The following is a 26,798-nucleotide window of genomic DNA, read 5'->3' as shown; positions in this document are numbered from 1 at the left end:
CTGTCTGAGCTTTCCGTCTGAACGGAGCCCTGACTAACACAAACGGAAACCATAGGTTTCCGTTTCCATCACCATTGATTTCAATGTTGATGAATCCGGTGCCAATGGTTTCCGTTTGTCTCCGTTGTGCAAGGGTTCCATCGTTTTGATGTAATCAATAGCATAGACTAAACTATTGATTACATAAAAACAACGGAACCTTTGCACAACGGAGACAAACGGAAACCATTTGCACCGAAATCAATGGTGATGGAAATGGAAACCTATGGTTTCCGTTTGTGTTAGTCAAGGTCCCGTTCCGATGGAAAGCTCCGATGGAATGTCAGAACGGGACCCTGGCGCAGATGTGAACGAAAACTAACACAAACTAGATACATTTTGTTATTGTTTTGATTTGAATGTGTAGTATTTCCAGTGCATTTGTATTTAGGCAAATAAAAGTTATTATAATGATTTTGCGCTTTATTTGCTTTTTTAAACTCACTGCTATTTTTTTAAACACTACTGTATACTGGACATAAAACAATTATTAAGGTTGGACATGGATATGAACAGTGGGGATTAACACTGTATATAATACTGCATTAAGGGCATGGGTGCTACTATGGAAGGAGTGCTGCCTCATATCCTACTAGGGTTGTCACGATACCAGAATGTGGACTTTGATACCGACACTTCGCGTAGTATTGCGATTCTCGATACCAAAACGATACTTTGCCAACAATAATAATACAAAAAAAGTTTTTCCATTTTCTGATGTGAGGCACGTGGTGTGATGAATTTTGAACTTCCATGTGCCTCACATTAATAGTAATTAACCCCATCATGTTCCGCACAGTCATAATGGACAACATTGGGTTAATATGTGAGGTACATGATGGGGTTAATTAGTATTACTGTGAGGCACATAGAAATTCATAATACCTCGTGCCTCCGAAAGAAAGCGGTTTTTGTTTTATTTTTTAACAGCGTAAACATCATAAATGACGCTATAAGTTTGTTATTACGGTCGCGACGATACCTAGTATGTGTATATTTTATGTATTGAGACTTTTATTTTAATGTTTATTGAAAAAAAAAGTGTGTGCATTTTTTGTAACTTTTTTATTTATTTAACATTACATTTTTTTACTTTTTTATTTTTAAACTTGAATGTACTGGCATATATATATATGCCAGTACATTAGTCTCTCTACTGATAATACACAGGCAGTGGTTAGGACATACCTAAGTATGCCCTAACAACAGGAAATATGGTCAGACAGTCCTGGAGTACTTCAATGGACCCTGGGCTGTCTGCCCATATATGGTATGTCCCTCGATCGTGTCACAGGGATTCCCTGTGATGCGATCTAAAGGGCATCCCCCCTTCTCATTTTCCCCTTGAATGCTGAGGTCTGCTTTGAATGCAGCATTCAAGGGAATAATGGCGGAGGTCAGAGGTTTCTCTGATCTCTGCCGTTAGAGCGGGGTTGCGGCTGTAATTGCTCATAACAATAAGTGTGCACGCACGGTCAGCATGAGGTGTAGTGAGCAGCGCTGCACTAATGAGCGGCGGCGCAGTCACTGAAGACAGAGAACATGCACACTTGTCAGGAGCAGGGCAATGGTTGTATTACACAGCTGCAGCCCCGCTCTAACTACATTCATGTGTTACAATACTAAGCTGTGCGGCCACACAGCTTGGTGTCGAAATACATGAATTAACAGTATTGAACCGTTTGTGGGTTCACGGCATCGAAATGGTATCGAAATTTCGATGCATCGTGCAGCCCTATATCCTACACATAATTTGCTTGCACAATTGCCATACAGACCGCCATTTACAGCAGCCATTATTTTATTATATAGAGCAGCAGAGACGGGTTCTCTTTAGCGTCACTGGTACTATATCAAAAGCACTTGTAATGAAATCGATTCCATTAACAGAAATATATTATGGGAGTTCTGTTTATTCAACTATGTAATTATGTTTTTGTTTTATGTTTTTAACTTGTTTTACAAGGGATTCCTCTCTGCTCTGTACCTTTTCAATCTTCCTGTCCTTTGTCCTTCTTTCACCCTAAGCCCTAACCCTTTATATAAGTTCCAGTATGCAAAGAAATAGTCTGAGACACCTTGTTGTGGAGGGGAAGTAGATAAAGAGTGTCGAATTAAATTCCCTTTCTGTCCAACCTAGCCTTATTGTTATGAATATCTACTATGAATTTTTTCCCAAATGCAACCAGTAAGTCATAAATAGTAAAAACCTGATAAGACAGCTTTTGGGATACTTTCAATAACTGTGGCAAGATTTTTAACCATATTTGATACCTGTTCTGTATTACAATTAATTGGATAGGAATGTCTCCCACTGTAAAGAAGTCTGAATTGGACAAATCACCATTTCACAGCCCATCTCCTCAAGATACATCCCCAAGAATCAGTGGCTTCACACAGCATCACAGGCCAGTCATAGCTGTGCATAGTGGTGAGTGCATTATCCCTAAATTTGCTCACAGTGAGAGCATAGCTCTTTAGTGCGCACATATTACATAGAAGATTGTTTATATGTCATAATTTGTTCTGTGTTTTTATTTTTTCAATTATTTATTTATCTATCGTTATTTTTTTTCTTTCCCCATCCTTTACTGTTTCATTACATTTGCACTATTGAGGCCTTGCCCGAAGTCCCCACACCACTACTACATTACACTTCCCACCTTCCTCCCTCCTTCCCCAGGCTGCCTCCACTTACTTTCCACACACGGCTATTCGATACCCCCCTCACCTAAACTCTCAGGATTCCCTGAAAGACTTGGTCTCTCTTGCGTGTGACCCGTCCAGTCAGCAACCAGGCCCGGTAAGCATGCCAGGATTAATAAATATAAAACTGAATATGATCCAAGAGACAAGGGAATTTACCATTTAGAAATAATGGAACTGACATATGTAATCTGTTGCTGGAGGAAAATGATAAGAAGGGGGGTGGCTTCTTAAGGGTTTTCCTACTTTACGTGCAAAAACATTTTAGGGTATGTACACACACAAAATCAGAAACGTCTGAAAATACGGAGCTGTTTTCAAGGGAACAGCTCCTGATTTTCAGACGTTTTTTATTCAAAGTCGCGTTTTTCGCTGCGTTTTTAACGGCCGTTTTTTGGAGCTGTTTTTCTATAGAGTCTATGAAAAATGGCTGAAGAAGTGACAAGCATTTCTTTTTCGCGGCCGTTATGAAAAACGCCCCGTCAGAGCAGATCGCCGTTTTTCCCTTTGAAATCAAGAAATCAGATGTTTGGAGGCGTTCTGCTTCCGATCTTCCAGCCGTTTTTCGGGACGTTTACGGCCTGAAAAACGTCTGAAAACACTCCGTGTGAACATACCCTTAAAGTGATGTTTCAGATACACCTAGTTGAACAACTTACAAAATATAATGATACTACCTGCATATACAAAATGTTCTGAAAAGATAATTTACTGTTAAAGAAAAGGTGCTGTGTAGTTGCTTTGGACTATAGTATTATTTGACAGGGTATTTTCCTTGAAATAATGTGTTATTGGGTCATACTCTAGACTTTTATCACTTTTCATCTCCACCCACTTGCTCTCTAAGCTGAATGGGAGCGGCCAGGTGAAGGTTTCGAGTCACTATATCTCCACGCAGATGTTAGCCCCGCCTCCTCCAGGATTGCCTCGCCTCTCATTGTCGTCTGACACCAAATCTACCACGACATCTGACGGGGGTACCACTTCACCCGCTTCTCCAAGTGAGTACCTTTTAGGACATTATGGTATTCACAAAAGTATAACAAAATAAAATAAATAATCAATCAAATAGTACAGAGAAGAGTGTGTGTGTGTGTGTGTGTGTGTGTGTGTGTGTATATATATATATATATATATATATATATACGTACACATATATATAATGCAACATTTCAGCTCTACCATAGAGCTTTCCTCAAGCAACTAATCAGTGTGTAGGTTACATATAAATAGAGACACCCTGCATTAAGCAGTAATGAATTATACAAAATAGTAATCCATAATAATTACATCATATAACATGACATAGATTACGTAAAATGTACAAACATAGTGATATAACCAAAGTGCCTTTGTTACATACAAATTTAAATAGCCCATGTATAATATACGGTAAAAAAGTTTTAAAAAACTGTATAATAAGGCATACGTATTAATCCACAACATGTGAAGAAAATTATTAAAGTACATATAGTGCTCACGATATCTGGAGACCGGCTGTTCCACAATATATACACGCCAATAACAGTGTTCCTGTAGCACTATTGCGCATGTCAGGACACAATGTAATGTCAGAAGCCTGTTACCTCAAAGCGCATGTCCGTGCATGCGCATAGCACAAATAATGCAGAGTGTAGCCATCTTGCCTGAGGGAATGTAAATTATTATTCCCAAACATCAAGGGGCATGTATTATAAGTAGATAAATAGGCGGATTGAGAGAAACTTAGCCCTACATAGGCCATAGTTGTACTCTTCTTATTTCATAGAGGGTATTAGATAGAATTACAAATCTATCGATGAAATTAGCGGGAATTAGTAGGCATAGAAGCGACTCTAATCCAACTTGGTCTCTAATCCAAATATAATGATTTGTAGATCAATTGAACGTGCTATTTGCAAGCGCATCCACAAGGCTGAAAGCCAACTCAATCAGCAGTACAAAACGCAACACCCTATAGGAGAGCACTGTCTACTCTCCCACCCATTAGAGAGGACAGTCTACAGCGTTTAGGCTAATGGGCGTTCATCGATCACATATATAATGCATTCAGCTGACAAATCCATTGTCCTACAAACCATATAACGGGTATAGTTCAAATGTCAAATAAACCCACCAATACATGCCATTTGAGTAGTATGTGTAAATAAATGCCAAGTATCCCAACCTCAAAGAAGTAATGTACTAATAAATAAATAAACTTTCTTCGCATGATGTTATTAGTTGGAAAAAATAAAAACGGTAAAAGGAAGGGAGAAAAGAAAAGAATAGAGATGTCTAAGGTAACCATCAGCCAATCTGACGGTATTACAAAAAATGCAAAAAGGATTATGATGTTAACCATTTATTCAATTTGAAAAGATAGTGTCATCAGCCAGTATTCTTCCAGGTTAGTATATCCATGTGTCAAATCTCAAATCCGCTTCTTTATGTTTGGCCTCCGTAAAATGTTTAGGCACTGGAGGTCTAAACACTTCTTAAGTATACACCGCGTTCCAAATTATTATGCACATTGGATTTAAGTGTCATAAACATTTAATTATTAGTTGTTCAATTAAACTCATGGATGGTATTGTGTCTTAGGGCTCTTTGGAACATTGTAATCAGTCTCAGACACCTGTGATAATTAGTTTGCCAGGTGTGCCCAATCAAAGGAAAACTACTTAAGAAGGACGTTCCACATTATTAAGCAGGCCACAGGTTTCAAGCAATATGGGAAAGAAAAAGGATCTCTGCTGCCGAAAAGCGTGAAATAGTGCAATACCTTGGACAAGGTATGAAAACATTGGATATTTCAAGAAAACTTAAGCGTGATCATCATACTGTGAAAAGATTTGTGGCTGATTCAGAGCACAGACGGGTTCGTTCAGATAAAGGCATAATGAGGAAGGTTTCTGCCAGACAAATTAATAGGATTAGGAGAGCAGCTGCTAAAATGCCATTGCAAAACAGCAAACAGGTATTTGAAGCCGTTGGTGCCTCTGGAGTCCAGCGAACCTCAAGGTGTAGGATCCTCCAGAGGTTTGCAAGTGTGCATAAAGCTATTATTCGGCCACCCCTAAACAATGCTCACAAGCAGAAACGGTTGCAGTGGGCTCAGAAATACATGAAGACTAATTTTTAAACAATGTTCTTTACTGATGAGTGCCGTGACACCCTGGATGGTCCAGATGGATGGAGTAGTGGATGGTTGGTGAATGGCCACCATGTCCCAACAAGGCTGCGACGTCAGCAAGGAGGTGGCGGAGTCATGTTCTGGGCTAGAATCATGGGGAGAGAGCTGGTAGGCCCCTTTAGGGTCCCTGACGATGTGAAAATGACCTCTGCAAAGTACGTAGAGTTTATGACTGACCACTTTCTTCCGTTGTACAAAAAGAAGAACCGTGCAAAATTATCTTCATGCATGACAATGCACCATCTCATGCTGCAAAGAATACCTCTGTGTCATTGGCTGCTATGGGCATAAAAGGAGAGAAACTCATGGTGTGGCCCCCATGTTCCCCTGACCTCAAACCTATTGAGAACCTTTGGAGCATCCTCAAGCAAAATATCTATGAGGGTGGGAGGCAGTTCACATCAAAACAGAAGCTCTGGGAGGCTATTCTGACATCCTGCAAAGATATTCAAGAAGAAACTGTCCAAATACTCACAAATTCAATGGATGCAAAAATTGTGAAGGTGATATCAAAGAAGGGGTCCTATGTTAACATGTAACTTGGCCTGTTAAGGTTTTTTTTATTGATAGAACTTTTGATTTCTGTAAATATTACCTCCTGATACTGCAAATTCAACAAATTACCATTTTAGTTCTCTTTACAACCTTTAAAATTTGATCTCTGTTGTGCATAATAATTTGAAACCGTGCATTTTGAGTTTTTTTACTTCTAAAAAAAAATCTGTTATAATTAGGAGATTTGTTCAATACAATTCGCATTACACTCCAACGGTTGATGGCATGAAGATTATACTGACTGTCATTTGCATCGACTATTTAGGAAAATCAGCGAAAAATAACATTTGCATAATAATTTGAAACGCGGTATAGTATAGCGGTACTGATTCAAGCGAGTTTTAGCATCAAGTGTCGTTTCACCCGCATACAATAGACTACAGGGGCACGGTTGTATATATAGGACAAACCGTGTCACATGTAAAAAAAAAAAAAAGACAAATTCTAAATTGTTGATCCTTAATAGGATGTTTGAGGCTATTCCTCTTGATCATGAGTCCACAATTCATGCAGTTCAGGCAAGGGTAACACCCTTTTAATGAAGTAGAAATGTACATCTTAGAACCACTTTGAGGGGCCCATGTTAGGTTAGTGTTAACCTATCCCTAAGATTCGGGGACCCACGGTAAGACAGTAGTGGCGTTTGTCTAAACTCATGGACATCACGTAGACATCTTCCCGACATAGGCCAGTGGGTGCGAATTATATCCTCTATTTAATTACTCACTTCTGAATATGTGGAAATAAAAGGAATCCTATTTTGAATTTGAGTGTTAAGTAAATCAACCCTAGGGATGGTATCTCTGGCTAAGTAGATGGAAAGAAGTAGTAAGTAGACCTTATTTAGACAAGCATTAAGAGATGCTTTCAGTATCTCTAGTAAACGGAATATATACTGTAGATTTAAAGCACGTATAGAAATAAGATGCAATTTATTTTTAAGCAAAAAATATTTTTCGTTGTATTTTTTATGTGATATACAAACAACACTATGGCAATAGTGTATAAATGTATAGATGCAAAATGTGTCACCCAATATGCTGGAGTCCTTTTTTCCAGAAAGTCTGGTAAGACATCTCTTTTCCATGGTAAATAACTGTTAGGGTAAGTGCACACGAGAAGTGGCTTTTACGTCTGAAAAGACAGACTGTTTTCAGGAGAAAACAGCTGCGTTTCAGACGTAAAAGCTCCTCCTCGCATTATGCGAGGCGTCTTCGACGCCCGTAATCTTGAGCTGCTCTTCATTGACTTCAATGAAGAACGGCTCAAATTACGTTGCAAAGAAGTGTCCTGCACTTCTTTGCCAAGGCAGCCAATTTACGCGTCGTCATTTCACAGCTGTCAAACGATGACGCGTAAATGACAGGTCGTCGGCACAGTACGTCGGCAAACCCATTCAAATGAATGGGCAGATGTTTGCCGACGTATTGTAGCCGTATTTTCAGACGTAAAACAAGGCATAATATACCTCGTTTACGTCTGAAAATAGGTCGTGTGAACCCAGCCTTAGGACTTCGGCAGAGACCCACGTGGAGCACCACTGGTGTCTTGCTACGCCTGATGCGATGTTTTGGGTGTCCGCCCCCTTTCTCAAGTGTGAGAAAGGGGGCGGACAGTTATTTATCCGGGAAAAGAGATGTCTTACCGGACTTCCTGAAAAAAAGGACTCCAACATATTGAGTGACACGTTTTGTATCTTTATACACTATTGCCATACTGTTGTTTGTATATCACATGAAAAATACAAAGAAACATATTTTTGTGCTTAAAAAGAAATTGCATCTATATATCTCTGGCTAAGTAGCCATGCTGGCTAAGTAGATTATCAGTATACCCCCTACTTCTAAGTGTTTCCATCATAACATTAAGGCTAGTTTCATTTTTGTCAGCTCTATTTATCATACTTTTAACCCTAAGGAATTGACTCACTGGTAATGACCTGACCATACGTTTGGGGTGCGAGCTATTGAATTGCAATAAATTATTTCTTTCCGTGGGTTTGGCAAAAAGGTCAGTGGAGAATGTTGTCCCCTTTATTCCCACCAATACATCCGTTAATTGTATAGATTTCACAGAGCTCAACAGTGTAAATTTAACTGTACGGTCTGTTGAATTAAAGAGTGTGAACACCTTTGAGGGTACTTTTTTTTTATTGTAATAAATAGCTTCGTCAGTGTGTTTAGTGTAACTTTGTAATTAGTCTTTATTAAAAAATAATTTTACTTTTTGAGATACAGCTGGTCTGTATTATCTATACAGAACAGCTGTATCGCTCACGGACCTGACAGGTTCAATGTCGGAGCACGCAGGATCCACCTGTAATTGATCACATCTAAGTTGTGAACTTAGATTTGATCGTTTACAGGTGGACCCGCCGACATTGAAACTGTCAGGTCCACGGGACTGACTGATTCAGTGTAAAGCGAACAATTCAGCTGCTCTGTCTAGAGAATACAGAACATCTGTATCTCCAAAAGTAAAAAGATTTTTTAATAAAAACTAAATGCAAAGTTACGCTAAACACACTGACTAATCTATTTATAAAAAAAAAAAAAAAAAAAAGGCGTTCATAGTCTTTAAGGAAGTCATGGAAGTCATTTAATTGAGACATCCCTCCGGTCCAAATAAAGAGAACGTCATCTATATATCTCCACCACCTTAATGCATGATTGAAGTGGTGGGATACATAGACAAAATCCTCCTCCAATGTGCGCATATATATATTTGCATATGCAAGTGCAATATTAGAACTCATCGCAGTTCCTAGACACTGAACAAAAAAGGGTCACAAAATAAGAAATAATTCTTAGTAAGAATAATTTTTAATAGAGATAATAGAAAATGTTTACATTCCAATGTGGGCTCAGAACGATCAAGCATTTTCTTGAGAGCCCGTAAACCACAATCATGTTGAATTGAAGTATATACAGAGGTTACGTCAAAACTGGCCAAAATTACCTCTTTCTCTGTATTGAGATTCACCCCCTATTGTTAAAAAATTTGCATTGTCTTAGACTGTGCTCCAGGGGCAAAGTGTCTCAGAGACTTATGCAAAAAAAAAAAGCCATATTTAAAAAGATCAAATTGGTACCCGAGACGATGGGTCATCCCAATGGATTTACCAAAGATTTGTGTAACTTTGGCAAGATATACGATACCGGAGCTTTAGAAACAGAAACTTATGTAACCAACAGAAACTTGGTTCTCATCAAATATACCACCAGATCTAGCCTCATCCATAACCCTTTTAATCATCTTGGCTACGTCAAATTTAGGATCACAGGCAATTTGTACGTCTACATTATCATCAAGAAGTTGGTGATGGATTTCTTGTACATACATTTTGGTATCCATGATGACAACCGCCCCGCCTTTGTCAGCCGGTTTTATGGTCAGAATGTAATCATGGATCAACTCATTAAGGGCTGCCATCCTATTCCTGCAACAACTTGTTATCATTATGCGACGCTTCACATTTTTCTACATCAACTTTAACCGCAAAAGGCATCAATTGCTGGCACACTATAAGGAGGTACAAAAGAACTCTTGTTGGAAAGTCCAAAGTCCCTCAAAATTAATTCAGAACCCCTTGGCTTAGAGACAGATGAACGATCAGCAAACCATACCTTTAGTTATATATTCCTAAAACATTTATACAAATCTGCTTCAACACAAACTTACGGGTTGGACAAGAAGACAAGCCCTTACATAGAAAATGTAATTGTGTTTCAGAAGAAGTTTTAGAAGAGATATTTACCACTAGGTTTTCTTTTTGACTTGTTCCCCGAGTCACTGGAGGACGTGGCCTGTTTGTCATCCTGCCTGCCTCTGCCGGTGATGTCTGCTACCCCCTCTCCTACTGTGCCTCCTGACAGTGTAGACGCTTCATGGGTCTTCCTAAAAAAGAAGTAGATGCCTCGTCTGATGTATGCTTGAACTTATTCTGTCTCTTCTTTCTCCTGTTGTCCCAAACTTGTGGTCCTCCTTCTCTGTGGCCCTCATTTTGCCAATTATAAATCCGGCCCGACTGTAATCATTAGCATCCCCATACCATGTTTTACTTTTAATTTCCTCCAATTCCACCTTGAGCTTAGATAAATGAGTGGTCAGTACATGCAAATATTGAGTAGGAAGTAGAGACTTAAGTTTAGCATCAGTCTCCTTAGTGCCAATTGTAAGAGTAGAAATTTCATGTTATAAAAACCCCATATTAAACTACAGGTTCTGATTTATTTGCTTTTTATTTTATATATTTATAAGTTTTTTATATTTCTAAGTACATTTTTAACCCCTTAACGCACCAGGACGCACCGGTACGTCCTGCATTGAAGTGCTTTAAGGCACCGGGACGTACCGGTGCGTCCTGGCTAAAAACCGTCACCCTGTCAAAGGACAAGGTGACAGAACTGTGCCGTCAACTGTTTATGACAGTTGACCGGCACAGTAAGACGGCAGGGGACCAATCACAGCTCCATGACGTAGTGTATGTGATGGCGCTGGCTCAGAAGCTGAGCCAGCACTATCACCGCCGGGTATCGGCTGTGAAACAACCCGCTGTAATGGCCAGGACCGGAGCTAGGCTCCGATCCGGCCGATTAACCCCTTTGATGCATCGATCAACGCGATCGATGCATCGAAGTAACATGTAGCCTGTCGGCAACCACGATGGTTGCCACGGGCGCGGGTGTCAGCTGTGTGTCACAGCTGACATCGTGCCCTAACGGATAGGATCGGAGCTAGGCTCCGATCCGGCCGATTAACCCCTTAGATGCAGATTTGGCTGCATCTAAGTGATTAGATCGTACCCTATGGTTGCTAATGACAACCATCGGCACCCACGGGTGTTCCGATGGATGCTATGGCAACCGTAGCCTAACAATTGCTTCGTAGTACGGAAGCCTATTAGGCCCCACCAGGAGGCGAAGACTAATAGGCTTGCTGTCAGTGAATAGCTGACATCTCTAATACACTGCACTATGTAGGTAGTGCAGTGTATTAGAATAGCCATCAGGGCTTCATGCCTTCAAGTTCCCTAGTGGGACAAAAAAAAAGTTAAAACAAGTTAATAAAAATGTTGTCAAAAAGTTAAAAAAATAAATTTCATGTTAAAAAACTCTATAACAGACTTTTTTCCTATAATAAGCATTTTATTATAGGAAAAACCCCAAAACATAAAAGAAAGTGCACATATGTGGTATCCCCGCGTCCGTAACGACCCAAACGATAAAAATATCACGCTATTTTATCCGTACGGTGAACACCGTAAAAAAATTAAATAAAAAACTATTCCAGAATCGCTGTTTGTTAGTCGCTACCCCTCGCAAAACAGAATAAAAAAAAAAGGATCTAAAAGTTGCATGTACCCCAAAATTATACCATTAAAAACTGCAGCCCGTCCCGCAAAAAACAAGCCCTCCCACCACTTTTTTGACGGAAAAATAAAAACGTTATCGCTCAGAATATGGTGACACCAAAAATAAATTATTTTAAACAAAAGTGATTTTATCGTGCAGATGCTACAAAACATGAGAAAAACTATATACATATGGTATCGCCGTAATCGTACCGACCCGCAGAATAAAGTAAAATTGTCATTAATAGCCCATGGCGAACTCCGTAAAAAAATAAATAATGAAAAACATCAGAATTGCAGGTTTTTGGTCACCTTGCTTGCCCAAAAAAAAATACAAAGTGATAAAAAAATTGCATGTACCCCAAAATGGTACCAATGAAAAATACAGATTGTACCGCAACAAATAAGCCCTCACACAGCTGCGGTGGTGAAAAAATAAAGAAGTTCTGGCTCTCAGAATATGGCGATGCAAAATGTGCAGTGTCCAAAAGTCGATAAGATCGGGCGCCATTTATAAGTGCGACACCGGCCACACATCTGTGGATAATTATTTATTTACCCAATTATTATACCCTCTTATTATGCCCTGATGTTCTACGCACAGCTTACATATGCCCCCACATTATAAACTGAAATACCAGTAATACCCCAAACAGAAAAACTAGCAAGCAAAATCCACGCTCCAAAAGCCAAATGGCGCCTTCTGAGCCCTGCAGCGTGCCCAAGCAGCAGTGTACGTCCACATATATGGCATTGCCATACCCGGGAGAACCCGCTTAACAGTTTGATGTATTTGTCTTCAGTGGCATGAACTGGGCACAAAATATTGTGCACTAAAATGGCATATACCTGTGGAAATTTGCAATTTTCACTTTGCACCATCCACTGAGCATTCATTTCTAATAGAAAAAAAAACCTGTGTGGTCAAAATCCCTTGAGGGGTGCAGCTAATGCTGCGAAAATCACGAAAATAGGCCTCACATGCGCCTTTCCCTCCTAAGCCTTGTCATTTGTCCAGGCAAATGATAAATGCCTTGAGGGGTGTAGTTTACAAAATGGGGTCACTTCTCAGGGTTTTACACTCTACTCTGGTACCTAAGGGAGCTCTGCAAATGCGACATGGCGCCCGTACACAAGTCCAGCAAAATCTGCGCTCTAAAAGCCAAATGGCACTCCTTCCATTTTGAGCTCTGCCATGTGCCCAAACAGCAGTTCTGGGCCAAACATGGGGTATTGCAATACTCGGGAGAAATTGGGTGACAAATGATGTGTTGTTATTTCTCCTATTACCCCTTGTGGGGAAAAAAATGGGTGCAAAACGACATATTTTTGGGAAAAAAAATAATTTTTCATTTTCACTGCCTCATTCTAATACAATCTATGAAACACCTGTGGGATCAAAATGCTCAGTACACCCCTAGATGATTACCCTGAGGGGTAAAGTTTCCAAAATGGAGTCACTTCTCAGGGGTTTCTACTGTACGGGTACCTCAGGGGCTCTGCAAATGCGACATGGCGCCCAAAAAACAATCAACCAAAATCTACATGCCAAGTAGCACTCCTGTCATTCTGAGCCCTGCGGTGTATCCAAGCAGCAGTTTATAACCACATATAGGGTATTGCCGGACTCGGGAGAAATTGCTTTACAATTGTTGGGGTGCTTTTTCTCCTTTATTCCTTGTGAAAATGAAAACAATTCAATATTTTTGTGGAAAGAATGTAGATTTTCATTTTCACTGCATAATCCCAATAATTCAGCAAAAAAACTGTGGGGTCAAAATGCTCACTATACCGCTAGTTAAATTCCACGAGGCGTATAGTCTCTAAAATGGGGTCACTTTTGCCGGGTTTGCACTATTTTGGCCCCTCAGTGGCTTTGCAAATGTGAGATGGGGCCGCAAACCATTCCAGCAAAACTTGAGCTCCAAAAGTCAAATGGCGCTCCGTCATTTCTAACTTCCGCCATGTATCCAAACAGCAGTTTATTACCACATATGGGGTATTGCTGTGCTCAGAAGAGTTTGCTTTACAAATATTGGGGTGTTTTTTCTCCTTTATCTGTTGTAAAAATGAAAAAATCTGAGCTAAAACTACATTTTATTAGAAAAAAATTTAGATTTTCAATTTCACGGTATAATTCCCATAAATTCAGCAAAAACCGTGTAGGGTCAAAATGCTAACTATACCCCTATAAAAATTCCTTGAGGGGTGTAGTTTCCAAAATGGGGTCACTTTTGGGGAGTTTCTGATGTTTTGGTCCCTCCAGGGCTTTGCAAACACGACATGGCACCGAAAGCCATTCCAGCAAAATCTGCGCTCCAAAATCCAAATAGCCCTCGTTCCTTTCTGAGCCCTGCCGTGGGTCCAAACAGCAGTTTATTACCACATATGGGGTATTGCCGTAATCAGGAGACATTGCTTTACTAATGTTGGGGCGCTTTTTCTCCTTTATTTCTTGTAAAAACTAAAACATCGTATGTTTTTTCAGAAAAAAAGTAGATTTTCATTTTCACAGACCAGTTCCAATAAATTTAGCAAAAAACCTGTGGGCTAAAAATGCTAACTATACCTCTTGAAAAATTCCTTGAGGGGTGTAGTTTCCAAAATGGGGTCACTTTTGGGGGGTTTCCACTGTTTAGGCACCACAAGACCTCCTCAAACCTGACATGGTGCCTAAAATATATTCCTAAAAAAAGGAGGCCCCAAAATCCACCAGGTGCTCCTTTGCTTCTGAGGCCGGAGCTTCAGTCCATTACCGTACTAGGGCCACATGTGGGATATTTCTAAAAACTGCAGAATCTGGGCAATAAATATTGAGTTGCATTTCTCTGGTAAAACCTTCTGTGTTACAGAAAAAAATGTATTACAAATGAATTTCGGAAAAAAAAATTGAAATTTGTAAATTTGACCTCTACTTTGCTTTATTTCCTGTGAAATGCCTAAAGGGTTAAAATAATTTCTGAATGCTGTTTTGTATACTTTCTGGTGTGCAGTTTTTAAAATGGGGTGTTTTATAGGGGGTTTCTAATATATAAGGCCCTCAAAGCCACTTCAGAACTGAACTGGTCCCTGATAAAATGGCCTTTTGAAATTTTCTTGAAAATGCGAGAAATTGCAGCTAAAGTTCTAAGCCTTGTAACGTCCTAGAAAAATAAAAGCACGTTCAAAAAACGATGCAAACATAAAGTAGACATATAGGAAATGTTAACTAGTAAATATTTTGTGTGGTATTACGCTCTGTTTTACAAGCAGATACATTACAAATTTTCTCTAAATTTTGGTGTTTTTGACAAATAAATATTGAATTTAACAACAACATTTTTTCAGTATCATAAAGTACAACATGTCACGAGAAAACAATCTCAGAATCGCTTGGATAGGCAAAAGCATTCTGGAGTTATTACCACATAAAGTGACACAAGTCAGATTTGCAAAAATCGGCTGTGTCCACAAGGCCAAAACAGGCTGTGTCCTTAAGAGGTTAATTTTTTTTTTATTATTTACAGATCACAATGTATTCATTTTATGACACATGGATATACTCACTTGGAAGGATACTGGCTGATGACACCTATCTGTTCATATTAACCCCTTCCCGCTCCTGGACGTACTATTAGGTCATGGTAGCTGTATCGTTCGCGCTCCATGACCTAATAGTACGTCTCGGGAGTAACGGCCGTTTCGGCCGTCCTCCCGACACATACAGGAGCTGTGACATCTGCTGTCTCGTACAGCAGCTGTCACAGCTCCTACAGCGGGAACCGATCGCTGTGTCCCCGCTGATTAACCCCTTAAAAGCCGCGTTCAATCGAGATTGCAGCTTTTTAGGGGTTAAGCTGCCATCGCCGGCCTGCTACACGATAGCGGCCGGCGATGGTGACTATGGCAACCGCACTCCAAACAATGGCGTCCGGCTATGCCATCGACGGAAGCCTAGTGGGTCCTGACAAAGTCAGGACCCACTATGCTTGCTGTCAGTGAGTAGCTGACAGTTCTAATACACTGCACTACGCATGTAATGCAGTATATTAGAATTGCGATCAGGGCCTCCTGCCCTCAAGTCACCTAATGGGACAAAGTAATAAAGTAAAAAATGCGGCACTGATAGAAGAAATCTGAGAGGCCTCCCTAAGACTCTGCTTGGGCAAACACTCAGAAGGGGTGAGAGCAGGGCACAATCTAGCAGCAACATATTGTGTGTCAAGTACAAGACAAGAGAGATGTCCTTGTATTGACAACAATATATGGCCACACCAGTACCCATGTACCAGTACGAGGTACCAGTACAGAGACCCCCAAACCAGACTGCATCCTGGACTACAATAGGTACATGGGAGGGGTGGACTTGTCAGATCAAGTCCTGAAGCCCTACAGCGCCATGCGGTGTGGTATAAGAAGCTAGCCATGCACATCATACCGATGGCTTTGTACAATGTGTACGTGCTACGTCGATGTACAGGCCAGACAGGAACTTTCCTGGAATTTCAAGAGGTGATTATCAAGAACCTAATCTTTAGGGACCAAGAAGGGGGGGTTGGACGGGCACCCAGTACTTCTGGAAGCGAGGCCACACGCATCGTACCAGGGCAACACTTTCCATGAGAAGTTCCCCAAGCTGGCAAAAAGGGAAAAAGTCAAAACAGGTACAAAGTCTGCTATAAGAGGGGGATAAGGGAGGACACAATATATCAATGTGACACGTGTCCCGAAAAACCAGAGCTCTGTATGAAAGAGTGTTTTAAAATTTATCATACATCCCTTGGTTTATAATTTACCCCAATTTTACTTACCCTGATGTACTCCGCACAGCTTATCCCCCCTCGTCTTTCCCCTCTGGGCCCTGCTGTGTGCCTAGGCAGCTGATAACAGCCACATGTAGGGTATTGCCGTACCCAGGAGAACCCACATTACAGTTTATGGAGTGTATGTCACCGGTCAAAATGCTCACTACACCTCTAGATGAATGCCTTAAGGGTGTAGTTTTTAAAACGGGGTCACTTCTTGCGGGTTTCAACTGTACTGGTACCTCAGGGGCTTTTGCATAGATGACTTCGCACCAGAAAATCCCCAGTAGGCCAAATGGTGGTCCTTTCCTTCTGAGCCCTCCCATGGGCCCAAACGGCAGTTTATTGTGTATTGTGTTCATTACATCTGGGCGTGTTTACTTGTTTTACTAGCTGGGCGTTGTGAATGGAAGTGTATGATGCTGACGAATCAGCATCATCCACTACTCTTCGTTACCACCCAGCTTCTGGCAGTGCACAGACACACAGCGTGTCCTCGCTCGTCCGACACGATGAAGTTCCTGTGGGAGGAAGTGAGTGACGTCACAGCGTGATCACGCGAGGACATGCTGTGTGTCTTTGCACTGACAGAAGCTGGGTGGTAACGAAGAGAAGTGGATGATGCTGATTCGTCAGCATCATACACTTCCAGTCACAACGCCCAGCTAGTAAAACAAGTAAACACACCCAGATGTAACGAACACAATACACGCCCAGTTGGACATAACTTTAAACACGCCCAGTTGTCCATAAGAAAGGCTCATTTGCATAAATATAAAAATGCTCATAACTTGGCCAAAAATGCTTGTTTTTGAAAAAGAAAAGCGTTACTGTTATCTACATTGCAGCGCCGATAAACTGCAATAGGAGATAGGGGTTTGAAAATCTGGTGACCGAGCCTCTTTAAGTAAATGGTTAATATCATAATCCTTTTTTGTAATTTATGTATTTGTCGGATTGGCTGATGGTTACCTCAGACAGTACTTTTCTTTCCCTCCTTCCTTTTCCCCTATTAGTTTGCAACTAATAATATCATGCGGAGAAAGTTTTTTGATTTATTAGTACATTACTTCTTTGAGGTTGGGATACTTGGCATTTATTTACACATACTACTCAGATGGCATGTATTGGTGGCTAATTCCACAGCCGTTATTTGGCATTTGCACTATACCCGTTATAAGGGGTTGTAGGACGATGGATTGGTTAGCTAGATTGCATTATATATGTGATCGATGAACAGCCATTAGCATAGACGCTGTAGACTGTCCCCTCTAATGGATGGGAGAGTAGACATTGCTCTCCTATAGGGTGTTGCATTTTGTACTGCGATTGAGTTGGCTTTCAGCCTTGTGGATGCGCTTGCAAATAGCACGTTCAATTTATCTACAGGTAATTATATTTGGATTAGTGACCTAATAGTCGCTTCCATGCCTACTAATTCCCGCTAATCTCATTGATAGATTTCTAATTCTATCTAATACCCTCTATGAAATAATAAGAATACAGCTATGGCCTATGTAGGCTTAAGTTTTTCTCAATCCGCCTATTTATCTGCTTATAATACATGCCCCTTGATGTTTGGGCGTAATAATTGACATTCCCTCAGGCAAGATGGCCACTCTCTGCATTCTTCACGCTATGCGCTTTGAGGTAACAGGCTTCTGACATTACATTGTGTCCTGACATGTGCAATAGCACTACAGGAACGCCGTTATCGGCGTGTATAGTTTATCATAATGTGGAACAGCCGGTCTCCAGATATGGTGAGCACTATATGTACTTTAATAATTTTCTTCACATGTTGTGGATTAATACGTATGCCTTATTATACCGTTTTTGAAAACTTTTTTACCGTATATTATACATGTGCTATTTAAATTTGTATGTAACAAAGGCACTTCGGTTATATCACTATGTTTGTAAATTTTGCGTAATGTATGTCATGTTATATGATTTTTATCAATGTAATTTTTATTGATTTCTATTTTGTATAATTCATTACTGCATAATGCAGGGTGTCTCTATTTATATGTAACCTACACACTGATTAGTTGCTTGAGGAAGGCTCTATGGAAGAGCTTAAACGTTGCATTGGATGTATGGATAAGTTAAGTACCGCAATTTTTTTTCACTTGCAACATTGGAGTGCTGCCTGATTTTGGAATATATTTATCTGGGCTTTTGGTCCTGACACAGGTAGGTTTTGTAAAGGATCTGCCAGGCACAGCTTCGGGGTTAACTCCCAGAACTAATCAGTCAGCACCTGAGAATACATCCCTGAGACTGACTCCTGCTTCCACCATTCAGGCTGGCAGGCTTAGGAGTGGGAGAGCCTATCGTAACCTGGCCAGACTCAGCTAGCTCCCGCCCTCGGTCTATTTAAGCCTGCACTTCCTGTCCCTCGGTGCTTGTTATTGCTTGTGTTTCTTTCCTTGTGGTTTCCTGGCCCAGCTACAGCTCCTGCTATTTTTGATCCTGCTCCATACAGACCCTGGCTTACCGACTACTCTTCTGCTTTTCGTTTTGTACCTCGCACACTCCTGGCTTGACTCGGCTCGTTCACCACTCTGGTTGCTCACGGTGTTGCCGTGGGCAACGGCCCCTTTTCCTTGCTTGTGTTCCTTGTATGTTTGTCATGTTTGTCGTGCACTTACTGAGCGCAGGGACCGCCGCCCAGTTGTACCCCGTCGCCTAGGGCGGGTCGTTGCAAGTAGGCAGGGACAGAGTGGCGGGTAGATTAGGGCTCACTTGTCCGTCTCCCTACCCCCTGCCATTACATAATAACAAGCCCATACCTAGTCTACCCCTGGTCCCTGAAACCACTATGGATCCCCGTGAGACCCTGGCTCAGCAAATGCAGGGTCTCTCCCTAAAGGTCCAGGCCCTGGCTCAGAGGGTCAACCAGCCTGATGCTACCCTGGTAGTTCCCCTCACCGCACCTCTTGAACCCCACCTCAAGTTGCCCGACCGGTTCTCAGGGGACCGGAGGGCTTTTCTCTCCTTTCGGGAGAGTTGTAGGCTTTACTTTCGTTTAAAGCCTCATTCCTCAGGTTCTGAGAGCCAGCGGGTGGGTATAATTATGTCCCGGCTCCAGGAAGGGCCCCAAGAGTGGGCCTTCTCCTTGGCTCCTGACGCCCCTGAACTTTCCTCCGTTGATTGTTTCTTTTCTGCTCTCGGACTTATTTATGACGAGACTGACAGGACTGCCTTTGCCGAGAGTCAGCTGGTGACCTTAAGTCAGGGTAAGAGACCTGTTGAAGAGTATTGCTCTGACTTTCGGAAGTGGTGCGTAGCTTCTCGGTGGAATGACCCTGCCTTAAGGTGCCAGTTTAGGTTGGGTCTGTCGAATGCCCTGAAAGACCTGCTAGTTAGCTATCCCTCTTCTGACTCCCTAGACCAGGTTATGGCTTTAGCGATACGACTTGATCGACGTCTCAGGGAACGACAACGTGAACGTTTATGTGTTTTCTCCTCCGACTCCCCCATGATGCCTCCCGAAGCTCCGTTGCTTCGTTCCTCCCCGAAAGATTCAGAGATACCTATGCAACTCGGGGCCTCCGTGTCCCCCCAACAACGTAGAGAATTCCGCAGGAAGAATGGTCTCTGCTTCTACTGTGGGGACGACAAGCATCAAGTGAACAACTGTCCTAAGCGTAAGATTGCAGCCAGAGAACTTCCGCGTCTAAGTGATCATCGGGGAGGTCACTTGGGCGCACAGGTATTTCCCGTAAATATGAAACGTACTAAGATCTTGCTTCCCTTTCAGGTCTCTTTTGGTGGTAGGTCTGCTACCGGCAGTGCCTTCGTGGATTCAGGGTCCTCTACTAATATCATGTCTGTGGAATTTGCTATGTCCCTAGCTATGCCTCTTATTGATTTGCCTAAACCTGTCCCGGTAGTGGGTATCGACTCCACTCCTCTTGCTAATGGTTATTTTACACAGCATACCCCTGTTTTTGAACTCCTTGTTGGCTCCATGCATTTGGAGCAATGCTCTGTACCGTTGATGCAGGGATTATCGTACGATTTGGTTCTAGGTCTTCCCTGGTTGCAGTTGCATAATCCTACGTTTGACTGGAATACTGGGGAGCTAACCAAATGGGGTAATGAATGTTGTACGTCATGTTTTTCTGTTAATTCTATTTCTCCCCCTAAGGAGGCGAATACGCTACCCGAGTTTGTTCAGGACTTCGCTGATGTTTTCTCTAGGGAGGCCTCCGAAGTGTTACCTCCTCATAGAGAATACGATTGCGCTATCGAATTGGTACCAGGAGCTAAGCTTCCTAAGGGTAGGATATTTAATCTTTCTTGTCCCGAACGTGAAGCTATGAGAGTGTATATCCAGGAATCCCTGGCCAAGGGTTACATTCGTCCCTCTTCTTCTCCGGTAGGTGCTGGCTTCTTCTTCGTGGGGAAGAAGGATGGTGGTCTTAGGCCATGCATTGACTACCGTAGCCTGAATAAGGTCACGGTAAGGAACCAGTATCCCCTTCCTTTGATTCCTGATCTCTTTAATCAGGTTCAGGGGGCCCAATGGTTTTCTAAATTGGATCTACAGGGGGCGTATAACCTTATTTGCATCAAAGAGGGGGATGAGTGGAAGACTGCGTTTAACACGCCCGAAGGCCATTTCGAATACCTCGTCATGCCCTTTGGGTTGTGTAATGCCCCTGCGGTCTTCCAGAATTTCATAAATGAGATTTTGAGAAATTACCTGGGGATTTTTCTGGTAGTGTACCTTGATGACATACTGGTGTTTTCCAAGGACTGGTCCTCCCACATTGAGCATGTCAGGAAGGTGCTCCAGGTCCTTCGGGAAAATAAACTGTTTGCCAAAACCGAAAAATGTGTGTTTGGGGTACAGGAGATTCCATTTTTGGGTCAAATCCTCACTCCTCATGAATTCCGCATGGACCCCGCCAAGGTTCAGGCTGTGGCGGAATGGGTCCAACCTGCCTCCCTGAAGGCGTTACAGTGTTTTTTGGGGTTCGCTAATTATTACAGGAGATTTATTGCTAACTTCTCGGTCATCGCTAAGCCCCTTACGGACCTCACTCGCAAAGGTGCTGATCTCCTCCACTGGCCTCCTGAGGCTGTCCAGGCTTTTGAGGTCCTTAAGAAGGGCTTTGTCTCGGCCCCGGTGCTGGTTCAGCCCAACCAAATGGAGCCATTTATCGGGGAAGTTGACGCATCTGAGGTGGGAGTGGGGGCTGTCTTGTCCCAGGGTACCAGGTCCCTCACCCATCTCCGCCCCTGTGCCTACTTTTCCAGGAAGTTTTCGCCAACTGAAAGTAACTATGATATTGGCAACCGCGAACTCTTAGCCTTTAAATGGGCATTTGAAGAGTGGCGCCACTTCCTGGAGGAGGCTAGGCACCAGGTAACGGTCCTTACTGACCACAAGAATCTGGTTTTCCTAGAATCTGCCCAGAGGCTAAACCCGAGACAAGCTCGATGGGCGTTATTTTTTACCAGATTCAATTTTTTGGTTACCTATAGGGCTGGGTCTAAAAATATTAAGGCTGATGCACTGTCGCGTAGCTTCATGGCCAGCCCTCCTTCGGAGGAAGATCCTGCTTGTATTTTGCCTCCAGGTATAATCATTTCCTCGATCGATTCTGATTTAGTCTCTGATATTGCTGCTGATCAAGGTGCAGCTCCCGGGAACCTTCCTGAGAACAAGCTGTTTGTTCCCCTGCAATTCCGGCTAAGGGTACTTAGGGAAAATCATGACTCCGCACTATCTGGCCATCCAGGCATCCTGGGTACCAAACACCTCATTACCAGAAATTATTGGTGGCCTGGGTTGCCTAAAGACGTTAAGGCCTACGTCGCCGCTTGTGAGGTTTGTGCTAGGTCCAAGACTCCCAGGTCCCGACCAGCGGGCTTACTGCGTTCGTTGCCCATTCCCCAGAGACCTTGGACACATATCTCCATGGATTTTATCACCGATTTGCCTCCATCCCAAGGCAAGTTGGTGGTGTGGGTGGTGGTGGACCGCTTCAGTAAGATGTGCCACTTTGTGCCCCTCAAGAAACTACCCAACGCCAAAACATTGGCTACCTTGTTTGTCAAACACATCCTGCGTCTCCATGGGGTCCCTGTCAATATTGTTTCGGACAGAGGGGTACAATTTGGTTCATTGTTTTGGAGAGCCTTCTGTATGAAGTTGGGGATTGATCTGTCCTCCTCTGCCTTCCATCCTGAAACAAATGGCCAAACGGAGAGGACTAATCAATCTCTACAACAATACTTAAGGTGTTTTGTCTCTGACTGTCAATTTGATTGGGTCTTTCATTCCCCTCGCCGAATTTTCCCTTAATAACCGGGTCAGTAACTCGTCAGGGGTCTCTCCTTTTTTTTTGTAATTTTGGGTTTAATCCACGGTTCTCCTCCGTATCACCTGGTAGTTCCAACAATCCTGAGGTAGAGGTCGTTCATCGGGAACTGTGCACAGTCTGGGCCCAGGTTCAGAAAAACCTAGAGGTGTCCCAGGGCGTACAAAAAACTCAGGCTGATAAAAAACGTTCTGCTAACCCCCTGTTTATGGTCGGGGATCTGGTGTGGTTGTCGTCTAGGAACTTGCGTCTCAAGGTTCCGTCCAAGAAGTTTGCTCCCCGGTTTATTGGGCCGTATAAGGTCATTGAGGTCCTCAATCCTGTCTCCTTCCGGCTGGAGTTACCCCCCGTCTTTTCGGATACACGACGTGTTTCATGCCTCCCTCCTCAAACGCTGCTCCCCGTCCTTGGCTCCCTCGAGGAGACCTCCTGTTCCCATCCTCACCCCGGAGGGGGTGGAACTCGAGGTGGCCAGGATTGTGGACAGCAAGATGGTCCAAGGCTCCCTCCAGTACCTGGTCCATTGGAGAGGATACGGGCCCGAGGAGAGGACTTGGGTACCCGCCCGGGATGTTCACGCTGGGGTATTGGTCAGGAGGTTCCACCTGCGTTTCCCCAGTAAGCCAGGTCCACTTAGAAAGGGTCCGGTGGCCCCTCATAAAAGGGGGGTACTGTAAAGGATCTGCCAGGCACAGCTTCGGGGTTAACTCCCAGAACTAATCAGTCAGCACCTGAGAATACATCCCTGAGACTGACTCCTGCTTCCACCATTCAGGCTGGCAGGCTTAGGAGTGGGAGAGCCTATCGTAACCTGGCCAGACTCAGCTAGCTCCCGCCCTCGGTCTATTTAAGCCTGCACTTCCTGTCCCTCGGTGCTTGTTATTGCTTGTGTTTCTTTCCTTGTGGTTTCCTGGCCCAGCTACAGCTCCTGCTATTTTTGATCCTGCTCCATACAGACCCTGGCTTACCGACTACTCTTCTGCTTTTCGTTTTGTACCTCGCACACTCCTGGCTTGACTCGGCTCGTTCACCACTCTGGTTGCTCACGGTGTTGCCGTGGGCAACGGCCCCTTTTCCTTGCTTGTGTTCCTTGTATGTTTGTCGTGTTTGTCGTGCACTTACTGAGCGCAGGGACCGCCGCCCAGTTGTACCCCGTCGCCTAGGGCGGGTCGTTGCAAGTAGGCAGGGACAGAGTGGCGGGTAGATTAGGGGTCACTTGTCCGTCTCCCTACCCCCTGCCATTACAGGTTTGCACCCATTTATTTTTGGCGACAGTGCGACTGTGTTTGAGTTTTATATATATGACGGAAACCATGTTTACAACGTGTACAGGCCCTAACTTTCTAGATAGATAGATAGATAGATAGATAGATAGATAGATAGATAGATAGATAGATAGAGCCTGTACACGTTGTTTACATTCTTTCCGTTTGTCTCAGTTACATGAGTTTTTTTTTCTTTGTGGAAACAATTGCGCAGTCGACTACCATATTGATTCCATAAAAAAATACGGAAACCTTAGGGAACGGATACAAATGGAAACCATTAGCAACAGAAGCATTGCCATTGAAATCAATTGTAATGCAAACGGAAGCTCTGGTTTCCGTTTGCCTTTCCTTTGATGGGTTCCTCTGACAGAAAGGTCTGACGGAACACATCAACGGAAACTGAACGCTCATGTGAACAGCTCCCAACTTCACTTTTTTAGTGCAGTGTAACTTTCTGTGGTCTGTGACTGCTCTTATTTCATTGCTATTTATTCAAATGTTTTGACATTCAGAATCCCCAATACAGAAGAGAAATAATATCATGCAATTAGCATTGTATTTCAAGAATTATAACTGTATTGCTTGTGTCTGGTTGTCATAACGATCGTGAAGGTCTTTGTATTCTTGATATTTGTTTCAGATTAGCATTATAAATTTAGTTAGCAAAATCAATTAATAAGAGCAGTTTTTTAATACTGTTCTTGTATACAGTTTTTCACGGTTTTTCATACATTGTATCAATAACTACATACACCCCTTTACAGCATACTCCGCCCCTAGCACGCCCCCCGCCACCCGATCCTTTGTAGGACTTGGTCCCCGTGACCCTGGAAGCATATATCAGCCACAGGTAAGTTTGTTCAAGGTAAGCTTTTGCATTCATGAAAATCTGCACCATTTGTATATACATATTATAATTCTCTTTGCCAACCTGTGTCATATGACTAATTTTTTTAAGCAATTCTGAGTCATCAGAGAATGTAAAATCATTATACAAAATATGTGAAAAGAATACTCACGAAGTTAAAATGTTACAACTCAAATTAATGTATCACCCTTGGGACTCGTGATCTTAGGACAAAGCATCACGTATACTCCTTTAGACATCTTCTACAGGTCCATTCAATTTCAGTCAGTACAGTTAAGATATGTGTCTCCAGTCTACAAACAGTAGTTACCCAATGTATGTTAGTAAGAAGTAAGGGACAGATGAAACGGAGTATGTCTGCAGGATCAGGCTACACAAATTTTTTTTGTAGACTGTAACCATTGAGACACATAGAATACCTATGAAGACATATATAGACAACAATACTAGAAGTGTAAATAACCATAGTTACAGCTTCTATGTATCCTGTATTCACAGAAGCTGTATCGTTCTCTCTTAACCTATTCCATCAGTTTAGCTGAAATGACTGCTCGGCTAAGAACGTCTCCCTCTAATATCGATCATATCTAAGTTGATGAACTTAGTGTGTCAAAGACACACAAGACCGGCTCTCAGCCGAGTACCTGACGAATTCGACTGAGAGAGTATGTGTAGACAGGATACATAGAATCTGTTTTGTAAAAAAAAAATACACTTAGAAAAGTCATTAAAGTGCTTTAAATCACAAAACACATGGATTTAATAATTAAGAAAAAAAAACATTCATAGGTTTCCATAACCTCTAAACATTTTTATGTTTTGTATGCAATTCATTTTCCCTTTGCTAGGGATTTTCTCAGTCAGTAATTATGTTTGGAAGTTCATTTGCCAATACAGATGGGGTGCATATGTTTATGTAGTAATAGTGCTGATACAAAAGGAATTCTCTATATTGTAAGCATATTATGCCATCTACAGGTTAGTGTTATGTACTACCAGCCAATAAAATTCAGATATGGTATGTTTTTTTTCACAAAAAATATATGCCTATCTTAGAAGTATTCTATAATGAAAATTTTACAGCGATAAATTATATTTTTTGGACAGTTGTTTTACAAGTTTTGTCTTTAAAATTAAAATACCTAATAAGGTTTTCCTGTAAAGACTCACTTTTGAAACTCTAAGGCTGGGTTCACACGAGCGCGTTCGGTCCGTCATACATGGTCCATATGTCGGACGCATTTCCCGGACCGAACACAGTGCAGGGAGTCGGGCTCCTAGCATCATAGTTATCTATAAGGCTAGGTGTCACTGCCTCGCTGCGGGAAAACTGTTCCGTACTGTAATCATGTTTTCAGTACGGACCAGTAGTTCCGCGGAGAGGCAATGTGTTTGGTCCGGGAAATGCAGCTGGTATATCACGGACCGAACACGCTCGTGTAAATCTGGCCTAAGGGTATGTTCACACGCACAATTAAAAACGGCTAAAAAATAACAGCTTTTTTCAAGGGAAAACAGCCACTGATTTTCAGCCGTTTTTGTAGCCGAGAATATTTTTTGAAGCTTTTTCTAGATGTTTTTAGAGATGTTTTTCCATTAATAAATTGAAAAACCGCTCCAAAAACGCGCCGCTTTTTGAAACAGCGGCGTAAAAAAAAACGCCTGTCTGAACTAAACACCCTTTTTCCCATTGATTCATTGGGCGGATGTTT

At 42.2% G+C, this 26,798-nt stretch overlaps 1 protein-coding gene across 4 annotated transcripts in view; it reads left to right on the top strand.

The window, feature by feature from the left end:
• The window catches only part of NFIC (nuclear factor I C), an 863,572-nt gene that overhangs the window by 232,808 nt on the left and 603,966 nt on the right, over positions 1-26,798 (top strand). For 3 of the 4 annotated variants that reach the window (XM_075863581.1, XM_075863566.1, XM_075863574.1), the window contains exons 7-10: positions 2,342-2,470; positions 2,658-2,842; positions 3,593-3,746; positions 24,983-25,068. In XM_075863581.1, coding sequence (XP_075719696.1) covers positions 2,342-2,470; positions 2,658-2,842; positions 3,593-3,746; positions 24,983-25,068 — 554 coding nt within the window. The remainder of the gene's footprint in view (positions 1-2,341; positions 2,471-2,657; positions 2,843-3,592; positions 3,747-24,982; positions 25,069-26,798) is intronic. The other variant, XM_075863587.1, reaches the window with a different exon arrangement.

Source organism: Rhinoderma darwinii, chromosome 1 (assembly GCF_050947455.1).
Source record: "Rhinoderma darwinii isolate aRhiDar2 chromosome 1, aRhiDar2.hap1, whole genome shotgun sequence".
Classification (NCBI taxonomy): Eukaryota; Metazoa; Chordata; class Amphibia; order Anura; family Rhinodermatidae; genus Rhinoderma; species Rhinoderma darwinii.
Note: the sequence above shows the minus strand (reverse complement) of the source record. Positions and strands in the feature narration are given on the sequence as shown.